This window comes from Rattus norvegicus, chromosome 10, assembly GCF_021556685.1.
Source record: "Rattus norvegicus strain SHRSP/BbbUtx chromosome 10, alternate assembly SHRSP_T2T, whole genome shotgun sequence".
In the NCBI taxonomy this organism is placed as follows: domain Eukaryota; kingdom Metazoa; phylum Chordata; class Mammalia; order Rodentia; family Muridae; genus Rattus; species Rattus norvegicus.
In genome coordinates, this window is record NC_141543.1 from 52514224 (window position 1) to 52530542 (window position 16319).

A 16319-nucleotide genomic window follows, 5' to 3' on the forward strand; every position below is an offset into this window, starting at 1 on the left:
CACTACACAGAACAAAGTCGAATATTACTTGTTGAGCAGTGGGCAGTGGACAATGCTGTGATGGAGTTTACAGTGATTACCTGAGTGACTACAGCAGACATGCTTATGTGCGCTTACTGCAACAAGCTTATCTTTTATTTAAAAACAAAACAAACATAAACAACACAACTATCTGTAATTACAATTTAAAAGAAGAAAGAATGTGTCCTAGTTCCTATGTATTCTTTTACTTTAGAAAAGGGGTCTTAACTTACAGATACTTTTCTAGGCATTCTCATCTTATACATGCCATGGATGTGTCAGTATACCAACAGACACAAATGCACTTGCATTGGGAAAAGCTTACAGAATATACACTTTTTCAATTTCATTCATAAGTATTTATTCCATTTTGAGTATATGGCAGACACTATGCCAGGAACACATCTTGCTTTTTCTTATTGGATATTTTATTTATTTACATTTTAAATGTTATCCCCTTTACTGGTTAAAAAACGCTTCACGAATTTGTGTGTCATCCTTGCACAGGGACCATACTAATCCTCTCTATATCGTTCCAATTTTAGTATATGTGCTGCCGAAGCGAGCATACAATATACATTTTTAGATAAAAATACTAAATTAAACATTGTACAACTGAGACTGGTGGGAAGCTTTTATTTGTTTTGTTTTTGTGAGACAGGGTCTCTAAGTTCTGGCTGTCCTAGAACTTGCTAGAGAGAAATATTTGCCTCCCTCTGCTGTAACAAAGGCTTCCAACTGACTTTCTTAAGTCAGGTTCTAAGTAAATAAACAATTCCATAATACTAAAGACCTCATTTGGACTTTGTTCAGGTGTGTGCGCATGTGCGCGTCTCTGTCTGTCTGTCTGTCTGTCTGTCTGTCTGTCTGTCTGGAAGTCAGAGGGTTGATTTCAGGTGTCTTCATGGATCATTCACCACTGTATTTACTACTGTCTTACATTTGTATCCAATGCATTTATATATGTACATGGGGAGTGGGAGGCTCATACAACTTGACACTTGTGTTGGTCAAAGGACAAGTGACAGAAGTCAGTCATCTCCTTCTACCATGTGGGTCTCGGAGACTGAACTCAGGTGGTCAGGCTTGGCAGCAACTGCCTTTACCTGCTGAGCCATTTCACTGGCCCCATCCACATTACTTTTTGATCCAGGCCTCAAAACTGAACCTTGCTTGAGTTTGTTGATTCAGTCAAACTGGATGGTCCAGGGATGAGCCCAGGGATCCTTCTGTTTCTCCAGTCTGAAAGGAAAACCACCCTACACGTCGCTTTTTATGTACGTGTGTGGATTGCACAGCAAGTACTTTATCTACCATTTTTAAAAGGTCACTATGATTGCTAAACATTACTTAAAAGCTAGACAGGCAAGATGGCAGGTGAGTTAAAGGCACTTCCAGCAGCAAGCCTGGACACCAGAGTTCAAACCCAAGTAACAGTGAGAAGACGAAAACAACTTAACAAAGTGGTGTTCTAACCTCCACGTTTGTACCATGACACGTGTGACCACATATACACATAATCACACACACACAATTTTAAAAAGTTACTACCAAGTTGACACAGCCAATGTGCACTTTCAAAGACAATGTGATTAAAGTTTTTGTTTTCCTTCAAGGTTTTTCATAGATTTCCCAGTCATCCAAAGGCCACTGTTAGTTTCTGACAAAAGCATTAAGGCCTGGGGAAATCCCTTTCACAAGCTGCTCAGATCAAGTAGAGCACAGGGTATGTACTGAAGTCTACACACGTTTATGTGCTCATCAAGCACACCAAGGGTAGGGTAATGCACATACACAGAGCAGGGTTTATGCAGGCACCAAATACACCGAAGAAGGAAGTCACTGTGTAAGTTATTTCAGAACATCAAACATCTTACTGTCTTTTCATTCTAGGCTGAAAAGAACAACTAAGTGCATTCTCAGATACAAAAACATAATTCAGTTCCCTAAGTATTAACTATGTAACACTCAAGAAATCTCAGCATCTTTTTTTACTTTTTTTTGTTTGTTTCTATTTTTGATTTTAAGATCAAGACTTTAAAAAAGCTAAAATGCCCAGACATGGTGACACATACCTCTAACCCCAGCCTTTGGGAAGCTGAGGCTAGCAGATCTCTGTGAGTCTTGTCTATGTACTGAATTCCAGACCAGTCAAGACTACATAATAAGGCCCTGTCTCAAAATAAGTAAGTGAATAAATAAAACAGGCCAAATGCAAATCAGATGGAATGTGTCCAGCAGACAGCCGGGACCTCGCTGTGTAACTATGACATCATCGACAGGGATGCAGGAGTAGATATGACATCATCGACAGGGATGCAGGAGTGGATATGACATCATCGACAGGGATGCAGGAGTGGATATGACATCATCGACAGGGATGCAGGAGTGGATATGACATCATCGACAGGGATGCAGGAGTGGAGTACTGATGGGACTGGCCAGTGCCCAGTGCTTCCTAGACATCAGACACTATTTTACATGCTTCTCACGCATTACTTCATTTCTGTCCTTTGGTGAGTTGGAGTGTTACGTCTGAGTCACTAGAAGCTGAGTAGCATGCCTCGACACAGAGCTGAAAACTCAAGAAGCCCTCCATGGCCCTCCTTTAAAAACATTTTTTTTGTAAATTTATTGCCATGTATGTGTAGGATGCTGTCATTATGCATCAAAGCATGTCCAGGATAAGGCGAAGCCTATCATTAGATGAGAAGGAAGGGAAGGTGGGGAAAAAGTCTAGGAAGGAGGGAGGAGGAGGAGGAGAAGCGGGGAATCAAGATGGAGACAACGGTTCAGGATGATCCAGATCCAGGTAGACTGAGTCGATTTTGTCTTGTCTAGGTAGGCAGTTTATATCTTTATTAATTGGCAGTGAATTTCTTGTGTGGATGTATTGTGGAGTGAGAATTTAACATATAAATCTAATTGTTAAATTACAAGTTTCTAGAACTTTGATTTTACCGGGCTACAGGGGATGTGAGCAAAATTCCTGACAGGCAGAGAGAGAGCCTGGAGAGGGCGGCAACAGAATGCTTTGGGCTAGCGTGGTGCCACAGTAACGGACCTCGAAATGCCATGTGAGTGTCAGGCATGGGAACAACCTTCCAAGGGGACAGTGTGAGAAAGCGGCTGGCAGAGAGAGACGCCAGAGCACACGGGTCCCGAGGATCCATGCAGAGTGGGATTGATTGGGTACCGGTAGCCAGCGATTGGTATGTGTGTGAACTCAGCGATGCATGTGCTACGGCATACATTGGAGTTCAGATGAAAACGTTGGAGAGTTGATTCTCTCCTTCCACCATGGTTCCAGGAACTGATTGAACTCAGGTTCTTTAGGCCTGCTGGCCCCAGAGCCACCTTTTTTGTTTTGTTTGCTTTGTTTTGTTTTGTTTTTTCAGACAGGATCTCACTGTGTAATCTTGGCTGGCCTGGAATTCACTATGGAGACCAAGTGAGCCTTGAATTTACAGAGATCCATTGGTTTTGGTCTCTTGAGTGCTGAGATTACAGGTAAGGCACAATGCCTGGCTTCCTTTTAATGACTATATTATATGGCATGTGAAAATGCCGGGCATTTACAGTTTTTAACAAATGTAAAGATGCTAAATTCTACACATGAGTTAAGCTTACCCGGCGTATGTCCGTTGATATAAAGATTCTGGATCCAGGCTTGCAGCATCCACAACTATTGCTTCATCAAAGTTTTTCAGAATTTTAATACTGGCTTTTTTCACACTAGACTACAACAGAAATTATAAATTAGTAGTATGTTATTAAAAAACAAACAAACCAGTCCTAAGTTTGGAAGACAAGAGACCAGTATAAGGTGGTTTGGAATATGCCTGTTTCTCTATCTCCTTCCCTGGGGAATGTGATGGCAACAGTTCTGAACCCTCTCTACAGTTACAATGGAAGGAGGAAAGACAACACACACAAATGTATTTGCACAGCGAACCTGCCATCCTCAATGACCGATGCTGCAATGCATATGCTGCCCTCAGACATTATCTTCCTAATATATAAAACTCAGCCAGCTGGGCATTTGTATGTTACCTAATAAACACAAAGCCCAACCTTTACAGGGCATGTGAATGCTTTTAATTTTCAATGAGGCATGGTAGTGCAAAGGCAAGTAGATTTCTAAGTTCAAGGCCAATTTGGTTTACATAGCAAGTTCTAGGCTAGCCAGAGCTACATAATGAGAGCTTGTCAATTAACAACAACAACAACAACAACAACAACAACAGTAACAATAATCTCTATAAAGCAAAAGAATAAAGTAAACCATTTCTCTTACACCATATATAAAACCAACTAAAATTGGTCAAAAACCTTAATTCTTAGAAGAAAATAAACTTGCAAGTCTACTTTAGAGTTGACAATGACTTTCTTTTATGTATATGAGTATTTATCTGCATGTATGTCATTGTACCATATGCCTGCCTGCCTGCCTGCCTGGTATCCTGAGAGGCCAGAAGAGGGTATTGGATTCCCTGGAACTGGAGTTACAGAGTACTCTTAACAATAGGCCATCTCCCCAGCACTTACCCTAAGCAACTCTCTTAGCCAAGTCCATCACTATCCTCTGTCTAATTGATGGTATAGGTTAGCATTGTGCTTGCTATATGAAATTTATAGTGAGAGGGGGGTTACACACAAGTTTCCTTAACTTATAAAGCATAATTCTGTTTCAAGGAAACTTATCTAAGACCCATTATGAAGTTACTTTATAGCAATGGGAAAATTATGAATGTATTATCAGTAAGCTGTTGGAGAAACACTAGATAGAGACCTCTGGCTCTACACTTCCTATGTGACTTTATTAAAACCAATTAACTTAGAAGGGTAGGGAAGGCTCTACCTCCTGAGAACAAGTGACTGTTGACTCTACAGCCCCATCTGTATCATCCCTCCAGGACTTAGGAAAGCTGGCAGAAGAGGCACAAGAAGAATGGATGAGCTGAAGGATGAGGAGGAAAGCTATAAATGCTTCTTCTGCACATGACTTGGATGTTGCACCTGTGGACTCACAGCTACAGTGGCTACTCACAAAGGCTTGACCCAGCAACATTCCACCATGGATGGTTAAAGGGGCTCATAAAGAGTTGTAGGCAGTTAAAGTTGAAGGAAGATGTGGAGTCCTAGCTCTCAGTGACATCCACAGACATACTACCTTCACTCAAGCAAATACTCCCTCATCCCATTCTCATATGGGCAATCCTGATTAAATGGACAACCCTACTCACAACAAAAGGACATAAGAATAGGAGGGGACTTAGAAAGAAGAAAGTTGATGGGAAATGAAAAAGAAAAAAAAGAAAAGAAAAAGAATGACAGAGAGGACAGAGAGAGAGAAAGGGAGAGAGAGGGGGAGAGAGAGGGGGAGAGAGAGGGGGAGAGAGAGGGGGAGGGAGAGGGGGAGAGAGAGGGGGAGGGAGGGAGGGAGGGAGGGAGAGAGAGAGAGAGAGAGACAGAGACAGAGACAGAGAGAAGAAAAAAATGTATTAATTATCTGAGAAGGGGGAAGGGTGAATGCCTTTAATCTTAGCACTCAAGAGGCAGTTAAGTGGATCTGTGAGTTTCAGGCTAGCCTGGTCTACACATTCAAGTCCTGGGAAGCCAAGGCTACATAGTAAGACCCCGTCTCAAAAGTAAATAAAAGTTTAAAAGACACAACTTTACAAGGAGGGGGTAAATGGGAGGAGAGAGAGAGAGAGAGAGAGAGAGAGAGAGAGAGAGAGAAAGTGTGTGTGTGTGTGTGTGTGTGTGTGTGTGTGTGTGTGTGTGTGTGTATAAAATGGGAGATTAATATATATGGATAAAATTTCAACACACTGAGGTTGGGGATTTAGCTCAGTGGTAGAGCGCTTGCCTAGGAAGCGCAAGGCCCTGGGTTCGGTCCCCAGCTCCAAAAAAAAAGAACCAAAAAAAAAAAAAAAAAAAATTTCAACACACTACATACATTTAAAAAGTCAGTTAACTTAAAGTGGGTTTTGTGAATTGAACTCAGGTTCCTTAAGTGCCTTTTCTGACTGAACTATCTCCTGGTCCTCAGTTAAATTCTTTTTCCCCACGGGGAGAGGTTTAATGAGAGAAGAGTAGAAGAGTGGAAAGGCACGTGCCGGGGGGGGGGGCATTGAAGAACAAAGAGCAAGAGGGGGTAAGAGGGGAAAAAGAGAGGGGTAAGAGCCTCAGTTATATTCTTTTTTTTTTTCTTTTCTTTTTTTTTCAGAGCTGGGGACCGAACCCAGGGCCTTGTGCTTGCTAGGCAAGCACTCTACCACTGAGCTAAATCCCCAACCCCCCTCAGTTTAATTCTTAATGCCTCCTTTTCACTTGCTGTCTTGATGATATCCCACTTCCTATGATTTTTATGGAGAATCAGGTAAGATATGTTATCTAACATTAAAAAAAAAAAAAAAAAAAGGAACATAGCATTCTAGTTCAAAACAAACCTAAAAGTAGTAAGGAAAAAAAACAACAACGAAACAGAGGAGCAGGTAAAAGCTCACCTGGCAAGCCCGAGGGAGGATATGTGTTAAAATCCTAGAACCTGGAACCAACTACTGCAAGCTATCCTCTGGCTTCCACACTTACAATGTTACATGTGTGTACCTGCACTCATACACATCATACACATAATGTTTTAAATAAATTAAAACAATCTGAGTTCACTAGTAATAAAAAGTATCTTACACTCAGTTATTAAAATTTCACAAATTATAAAAAGAGCTCTTCAGAGCTTGATGGTTGGGCTGAAGAGACAGTAAAGTGCTAAGGTCCATTCCAGGGCCCACACAGAGAATCTGGACACGGTGGAGTGTGATAATCCCAGACGATGCCCTGAGTGAACAACCTGAAAGAATGTGCACTAGCGACGTGAGCATGGCCATATCAAGGGCCACAGTGCTTAGGGACACTGACAGCTGTATGCAGAAAATATCAACCACAGTGGCTGCTCTCTGGATAACTGTAGCCTGAGACTACTGAGATTCAGCTATATATATATAAAAAATTCCACCTTCTTGATTAGCAGTGTATAATAGATATACTGAATTTCTGGGCTGTGAATGCATCGCCATCAAAGTGCACAGCCCACCTGATCCCAGCTTTTCTGTATATGCCACTGTCAACACAGTCAGGTCAATCCAAAAGCCACGCAGGTCGTGGCAACTGGGGAGGTAGAGACTGGCAGATTCCTGGGTCTTGCTGGTCAGCCAGCCTAACCTAATATTAAGTGCAGGGCCAGTGAGAGACCCTGTATCAAAAACCAGGTGAGTAATGTCTGAGGACTAGCATCCACGGCTGACCTGTCCTCTGCACGTTTGAACATGCACACACATATTACTTGGTCACTAAAAAGAAAACCATGTTGTCAAACAGATGAACAGCTTTAAGGAAAGAACATGATACTTTACAATGCAGTATAAACCTAATTACTATTGAGAGTCTGACTAGAATTCACAAATAAGCTGACTTTATTTTCTTCTATCTACTACTTAAAACATATGAATGGGATCTGGTGCTGGCATTTGAAAGAAAGGCTCCCTATGCCTCCCATCCCCCTGGCAGACTGAAATCGGCTAATACCTGAGCAGTGGAGCCATCGGAGCCGCCTGAGTGAGACTCCTCAGGAAGGCAGACAGAGCCATGAGCAGCCAATGAGACATTCCCTCCCAGAAACTCATCTCCTCGAACTGAGTGGATGAGATCATTCAAATATTTGTAATAAAGATTGCTGGACAGAAAACCAGGCAAAAAGACCTGAAAGAGGAAAAACATTTTAAAGATGAAAATAAAATACATCCAGTAAAGCTATCTTTGATTTTAATTCTGAATAATAAGAAATGTTGAGCTGAAGAGATGGTTCAGTGGTTAAGAGTTTGAACTGATTCAAGAGGACCCAAGTTTGCTTCCCAGAACCCACGTCAGGTGACTCATAAGCACCTGCAGGGAGATACATGAACACCTCCAGCCTCCACAGGCATCCTCACCCAGGGAGACAGACCCAAACCCAGACACGAAACTAGAAGGAAATCTTTAAAGAATTACAAGGAGTGCGATTGCTAAGTTTAATTTGAACCTTCAGATGTATGTCAAATGTGCCTACCAGAGGGATGTTATGGATTTATACTGTTGGCTGTAGATCACCAGTATCCACAACAAGCTTCTCCATGCTGGTTTCCTTATCACTAGCAGCGCTTGCTGAATGAATGCCAACTGTGATGTTTCATGCTCATCTATGAACTATGAATGGTGCTGAGTAAGTGCTCACTTATCATTCCCACTACAGACTTCCTGCACAGCACTTAGCACAACTGTTGGTATGTCTTTCTGTAATTAAAATGTCTTCTGATAGACATAAGTTCCAGAGGTCAAAAGCCCCATTTGTTTACCAGTATAACACCAACACCAATAACTAGTATAGACATATTCAACAGTATTTGCTGAATACATCACTTCCTGTTTTTACTTTTCTTTTTTTCAATTTATTTATTGTTGTACACATGAACATGTATATGTGCAAGTAGGTGTCATATGTGCAACATCCCACATATGGATGTAAGAGGACAAGGTTCAAGTGTCAATTCTCTGCCTCTACTATGTGTTCTGGGAACTGACCTCTGAGAACTCCTGCCAGCCCTTCTCTTTGCTGTTTAGTATGTCAGTGTGTGATCCTCAGGGACTTGGTCTCACTGGTCTGGAGACCAACAGTCACTATGTCCTGGCTGGACAGTGAGCCCCAGGGATCTCCTGAGCCCAGGGGTATTTGCAGATGTGTGCCACTCAGCATTTTCTGAGTTCCAGGAATCAAAAAAGTCCCACATCTCCTAGTTTTAACCATTTACTCTTTCCACCTATCTGAGAGTGCAGGCTGTGTGTCAACACACCCAACTGTATCTTGTTTTTCTCTGTATTTTATTTCTGATTAAGTTTATATCTTTTATATTTCACCAGACCTGAACTTCCCTTTAAAATAAAAAAAAAATCCATTTTAATTATGAAAAAGTTACTACCTTGGGTTGTTATTGATACTTGTCTTTAATACTAATTCTTTTAAATTTAGTTCTTTTTTGTGTGCATGTGTATGTGTATGTATGTGGAAACCAGAGACTAATTTTGGGTTCTTCAATCACTTCTCCATCTTACTTTTCAAGACAAAGTCTCTCACTGAACTTGGGGCTCACCAGTTGGCTGGATCTTCCTGTGCCTAGGTCCTCAGGACTAGGATTACAGAAGCCACCTCTCCATACCCAGGGTGCTTAAGAAATTACTGAGGACCATGAGGTGGCAGTGCACACCTTTGATCCCAGCACTATGGGAGGCAGAGGCAGGTGAATCTCTTTGAGTTCCAGGCCAGCCTGGTCTACAGTGTGAATTCCAGGACAGCCAGGGCTACACAGTAAAACTCTGTCCCAAAAATACAAAATATAAAACAAAAACAAAAGAAACAAAGAGAGAAAAAAATGAAATTAGAGGATACTAACAAGTTTGACTAAACTGTCTCCCAACCATCTACGTTCAGTATTTGTGTGCATGGCATTTCATAAGTGCTCAGCCAATCTTTCTTCACCTGGATAAGCATGGCATGTTTCAGTGACAAACTCACGAGTTTTCCCGGAACTCAATTAAACTCCTGATCAATCTGTTCTAATTCATTAGAATTATTCATAAATGTTAACACTATTATTAAACTGTTAGTGGTATCTCAAGAGTGATCAAAATACATAAAGTTAGTGTTTCAATCTTGAAGATCAATAGATATTTGGCAATTATTCAGAAATTAATTTTGTCTCATACTGCTGTTATAGCTAAAAAGTTAATATTTTTATTTATTTATTTATCCACTTATTCATTTATTTATTTATCTATCTATCTATTTAATGTATATGAGTATATTGTAGCTGTCTTCAGACACACCAGATCTCATTACAGATGGTTGTGAGCCACCATGTGGTACTCAGGACCTCTGGAAGAGCAGTCAGTGCTCTTACCCACTGAACCATCTCTCCAGCCCCAATAATGAATGTTTTTAATGGGATGGTCATTAAGATAATAAGCATTTTTATCATTATTTTAGTACTGTATAACTTTGATGTTATTTCTACTTTATAGATGAGGAAATGGTATTAGACGTTCAAAAAGAGCCTGGGCCACTTAGCCTACAAAAGCAAGGTTAATATACACCAAGTCTAGATTCAAGTCTCTGCTCTTAATCACTCTGCTGTACCGTTTCAATTTCTCACAGTTTTAATACATTCTCAGAGTTCCACAAGAGTCTTCCGGGGACATGTTCTTTCTTTGAAAAGGTCAAGCCCTTCTCAGGAATCTGCTCAGGGCGGGGCTCTAGCTTTGCCCAGTCCGGCAGTCCAGTCCTGGTCCCCAACACACAAGTAAAACTTCTCAAAGTTTAACATTTGAAGATAGTGGTTACCTTCTCCATGGTTGTCCAGGCCTGACGTAATGGGGTTGTGAAACAGTTAGGAAGTGGCCCACCTTCCCTGCAGATATTAGATTCGATTTCTAATCGCACAACATCATCAAATCCAAGGGGGTGTGTGGCTTGGAGGGAAAAGTACCTATGGCAAAGGATTCAAAGTATAACCAAATTACACACAAGATTGAACAAAGTCTATCCTTACAGACACTTATCTGGGGCTAAGTGACTCCATTTCAGACCTTCAACTGCAGAACCAGGTAAGAAAAGGGCTACTGTGTAACCTTTTACTGATTCTCAAGTCCTTTAGAAAACCTGCCACTTCTCACCTGTCTTCCAAACATCTTCAGTTCCTATCTAGCCAACTCTGCAGCTACTTGAGTTGTGAGTTAGGTTATACAGAAGCAAAGAAACCAACCAGCTACACATACTCAACAGGCACCTATTTTCTCTTTAGGACCTAAATAGGAGTTTGTAAGAAAAGTTTCTTAGCTAAGACCCTATCGTTTTCCCTGAAAAGAGTAACAAAGATTTGTGCACAAGATAATAGTGAAACACACCACCACACCTACGAAGCATTGTAATAATCACATGGGAATCCGAAATAAATAGTACTAAAGGTGAAGTGGATGGATTTGGCCAGGGTTAACTCAGAGGACTTGTTGATAATTTAAAGCAGAAAAGAAAAAGAAGTTGATGAGAACCCAAAAGAGTTTGAACATAATGGGATATAATATAAATAATGTTTGTTACTTTGATTATACATACAAAAAAGCAATAAAAGCAAGGAAAAAACTTTCACATCCTTTAGAGCTCTTCATCTCCATCTGTGGCAGACACACAGAAGGGGTAGTGATACATACAGGAAATGGATAAACAGGCAGGACATGAGAAAGTCCAACCCCGACCACTAACAAAATAATAGCACCCATATGACGACTGTCAGTCTTGGGAGAATGACTTCCAAGGTGAAAACAGGTCTGCTCTGAGCAGTTACAGTGCTCCAGTCTGGACTGAGTGGGGCTTGGGCCACTGCTCTGCTCCAGTGTTCACAAACTGTTCTCTCTTTATCAGCCTTTACATAACAAAAAGCACATCTCCTGTGCTATAGGCATGGAGTTAACAATAACTCTTTTTTTTTTTTTTTTTTTTTTTTTGGTTCTTAATTTTTTCGGAGCTGGGGACCGAACCCAGGGCCTTGTGCTTCCTTAGGCAAGCGCTCTACCACTGAGCTAAATCCCCAACCCCAACAAGAACTCTTAAATTGAAGAGTTTAACTTCCAGGCACCCAGAGCAATCTTCAAATATGCATTCTTCCCATTGCAACACCCATCACTCTCTTTACCCAATACCTCTCACAACCCAGCACAGCAGGGTGAGCACTGGGCTAAAGTGAAGAACTAGGTCTTTATGGAGTTCCACCACTACCTTGCCCTATGACTGACTTTGAGATTTTGAGACGGGACTTAGTTCCTTACCTTCAAAACACAAAAATCAAACTAGACATTTAATCTGATTTTCATCAGAATTATCTAGAATGTTTTCAAATAAATAAGCATGCCCAAGTCTCCCCATCAAACCTGCTGAATCAGAATCTAAAACACAGGACTGAAGCAAATTTTAAACAAGGTCGTAGATGATATTTTTTTAAAGATTTACCTTAATTATGTGTTTGGGTGTTTTGCCTGCAAATGTGTCTGTGTACAACATGGGTACCTGGTCCTTGTATCCCCTGGAACAGCAGTTATAGATAGTTGTGAACTGAAATGTGGGTGCTGGGACCTGAACTCAGGAAGAGCAACTGTTGCTCTTAACCACTGAGCCATCTGACCAGTCCCTTGTAGATGAACATTATGCAGACAGGTTGACACAAGTCTGCAGGCCTGTGCTTAGCATCCACTGGTCTAGACATTCCTACCACTTTCACTCTGACATCACAGAGTTCTTGCTTTTATTATTTTTTTAATGTGTGCATGTATTGTCTGTTTGAATGTGGGAAATGTATGCACAGGTGCCCCTTGAGCCAGAAGAGGGTGTCAGATCCCCTAGAGACGGAGTTGCACATGGGTCTGAGGTGACTGACATGGTGATGAAGCAGGAACTGAGTCCTCTAAAGAACAAGTGTTCTTAGTTGCAGAGTCACCTCCCTAGCCCTCAGGCCTGTGGAATTCTTTTAATCCCCAAGGCCCCCCTTTACATTTGTATACGTATACAAACAACAAATTTCCTCACAAAAAAAGAAAGGACCAGTGTAAAGAATGAATTGAATTTTGCCAGGCAACAAGACTATGGTGTCGGAGCTGGCCCCAGTCTTATCATTTGCCTGAACAGATATTTTAGTTATATTTACAGTAAGATTTTTCTTCTTTCTTTTTTTTCTTTTTCTTTTTTTCGGAGCTGGGGACCGAACCCAGGGCCTTGCGCTTCCTAGGCAAGCGCTCTACCACTGAGCTAAATCCCCAACCCCTTTTCTTTTTTCTGATTTCTTGTCTTTGGTGAAAACTAATGACACCAAATTGGCTGGAGTAGTCCAGAGGCAAGTCACATGTTTATGTGCACGTGAGCATATATGTATTTTATTACTACTATTTTATGTGTGTGAGTGTTTTGCCTGCATGTGTATCTGTGCACCCCGTACAAGCTTTGTGCCTGAAGAACCCAGAGGACATCAGGGCCCTGTAACTGAACTTACAGTGCTTATGACTGGGCACGAAACCAGTTCTCTTGCAGACTAGCAATACTCTTAGCAGCTGAGCCATCCATCCACAAGGCGGGACTTTTAATCAACCCCCTAGCCATGTCCCCAAGCAGCCAATGCCACTGCCTCTTCTTCTTCCTCCTCTTCCTCCTCCTCTTCTATTTTACATGAGTATACTGCCTATGCTGGGAACTGAACTCACTACTCCTGGAAGAGCAGCCATCTAAGCTAAGCCATCTCTCCAGCCCTTCAATTTATCCTTAAGGATGTAAACCAAGTTTCTGTCTGTGAAGCCCTTCTGAGCACCACACTTTGGTCCTGCTTACCATAAAAAACCTTAATTTCCTTAGCAGGGACTTTTGTTCTCCAAATGATATCTATCCAACCCAAATCAGCTTTTATGCTATGTCCTGTGGACTCATTTGACAGCAGAAATGGACGTTATGCAAAGCTATCATCACAGTGCATAGTGAATGTTCAAAACACCCACTGAACACACTGACCAAACAAACTCACTTGTCATATAAAATCATGGCATCATTCTGTGCCTCCTGCCCATCATACTGGCCCTTTTTGGCAGCAAGCTGAGACTGGAAATTATCCGCTGCCAACCAGAATTGTAAGATATTCACTGCATCTTCTTTTTCCATGTACTAGGGAAAAAAACACAAAAGAGTAAGTCAAGAAACAGTGCCCTCACAAACTATAATTTCTAGGTTGTTAGCAGTAAAGTCAAAAGGATCCCCTCCACTCCACAGACTGCAGCAATACATAGAAACCTGAGGTAGACAAGTTTTAAGAATTCTTTCAGGGGAGAGAAGAATAAACAAAATGACAATAAAAACACACACCAGGCACAAGGAGATGCAAACTTCAGGGCACTGGAGCAAAAATTAAACAAATTTGGACTCATACTGCCTCACCAGTAATGACAGTGAACTAACTGAACTAATTCTTTTACACCTAATCACAGCTATCATTCCATAAGAACACACAGACACTCTACGAGGACAGTCTGAACAAATACTGATTCCAAGTATGGTCAAAAGGGAAAAGATGAAAAGCAAGTTGAAGTTTAGCGTACTTTTGCAAAAAGGCACAGTTCAAGCATCTAGGTTGCTACTTTGCTAAGTGATGCTGGGAACCGGGAACCTAGGGCCTCCTAAAGGTTAAACAGAACCTACCACAGGATCTTTATAATAGCCATTTGTTTTGCAACACAAATATTTTCATTTGCTAAAGTTTAACAAGCAGTTATATAAAGCTGTATGCCTTACCTGCTGTGGGTGGATGCTGCTGCTCCCGGAAGCCATAGGTTATTAAACCAAATCTAAGGGCCATACTGGGCTAGCTTCCTGCAAGCTGTTGTGTAGAGAGGCCCCAGGCCCTCAAACAATACAGGCAATTGCCACTGCAGCTGTTTGCTCACCAGTTCTAGATGGTAAGACCCCACTGCTGAGAAATCACTTTGGTCACATGACATGAAAAAAAAATTAAGCTGGAAGTGGAATGGAAGCTTCTTCCCTGCTGGTTAGCCCTTATAAGTTGGAAGGCACCATGCTATGTGCTGGGAAGAATTGTTATATGGCTACAGACTCTTAACACTCCTGACCAGCCAGGCAAGATGTACCCACTGCTACCAGAATGGCAGTCTGTTATTGTGCTAACCAACTGTTTTCTGGTTATACTTGATACCCATTTCAAAGGAAGGAATCTACCTTTGTTACTTTAAACCTAATCACAGGGTCATGGCTGAGAAGATCAGAAGCCCTAGTAAGGAAGTTATGCTACTGTTTTGCTAAATGGATATGGCTTGCCTGTTAGGCTGCCTTCTAAATGACATGTTCACACATATAGAACAGAGCTACTGTCACTTTTAATGAGAGTTTTTGTTTTTGTTTTGAAACAGTCTCTTTATGTAGCTTGGCTGGCTTAAACTCACTATGTAGATCAGGCTAGCTTTGAACTCACAGAGATCCTCCTGCCTCTGCCCCTCCAGTGCTAGGATTAAAGGTACACAATACCATGTCTGGCTTCTTTTTGCAGTGGTTAGTGGTGACTGCAGAGAGCCCATAAATAACTACTGAATGTGCGACTATAAGTGGGACATCTGTGTCACTCCTCCACAGCTCAAGGAACACAGGGAAGAAGAGTCAGAAAGAATTAAGGAGTAAGAGCTGAAGAGGGGACGAGTGATGCCCAGCGCTGAGTTCCAGGTACACTGTGTACACTGTGGCTGTTCCCCACTCAACTCGCAGCAGCTGTGATCACCTGCAAAGATCTCCACAAACTGCGCCCATCAACAACTCTGTTGTGGAGGGGAAGGGCTCATAGGAATACATAACTCCTTAAGGATTTACACAATTTAATGATGGATGGGGGAGGGAGAGACATCTTCACTGGTAAAGTCAATGGCAAAGTGTCCATGCTTTTGTAAACAACACTAATGAAACTCACTGAGGGACATGCACACATTCACAAAAAAAAAAAAAATAAATAAAAGAGAAAAGAAAGAAAGAAAGGAAGAAAGGAAGAAAGAAAGAAAGAGAGAAAGAAAGAATGAAAGAAAGAAGGAAGGAAAGAAGGAAGGAAATAGGAGAGCCAGTTGAGAAAAGAAGGGATAGGTAACAAGGTATTTGTGTGACTATAATCAAAATACATTATGTATAATCTATGAGTCTGTCATAATGAAGCTCATTAATGTTTTATATATGGTAGTAAAAACTTAAAAAAAAAGACTTTAATAAAATGAATAAATGTTAGAAAATACCATGTATGTCTCAAAGATATGAACAGATTCAGTTTGCTTCTAACAACTAGCTAAAAACAAATGACGATCGTGGGAAATGTTACTTTTCTTTCTTTCCTCTGAAACCTGCTCTGCATTGACTGCAGTGGAATGCAGTAGCCAATTCTACGGCTTTATTTACTTGCTTTTATTTAGCATGTACATGAAGTGTGCATGGGGCACCTGTGCTGTGCTCCCTGTGAACGTAAGAGGGCCAGAGACTGACAGCAGATGAGCTCCTTTATTGCACTCTATCTTTTTTTTTTTTTCTTTTCTTTTTTTCGGAGCTGGGGACCGAACCCAGGGCCTTGCGCTTCCTAGGCAAGCGCTCTACCACTGAGCTAAATCCCCAACCCCTATCTTATTTTTTGACA

The 16319-nt window shown here is 41.3% G+C and overlaps 1 protein-coding gene and 1 pseudogene across 7 annotated transcripts in view; both read right to left on the bottom strand.

The window, feature by feature from the left end:
- Window positions 1-16319, bottom strand: part of Akap10 (A-kinase anchoring protein 10) — a 63224-nt gene that overhangs the window by 21007 nt on the left and 25898 nt on the right. For 5 of the 7 annotated variants that reach the window (XR_015630777.1, NM_001114606.2, XM_087572896.1 and 2 more), the window contains 4 exon segments: window positions 13674-13810; window positions 10457-10601; window positions 7612-7785; window positions 3652-3761 (listed from right to left, as the gene is read on the bottom strand). Coding sequence is in view for 6 of the 7 variants with exons in the window: in NM_001114606.2 (NP_001108078.1) it covers window positions 3652-3761; window positions 7612-7785; window positions 10457-10601; window positions 13674-13810 (566 nt within the window). In the remaining variant the exon portion in view is untranslated. 7 annotated transcript variants of the gene reach the window in all.
- LOC120095356 (U6 spliceosomal RNA) lies at window positions 490-590 on the bottom strand (annotated as a pseudogene).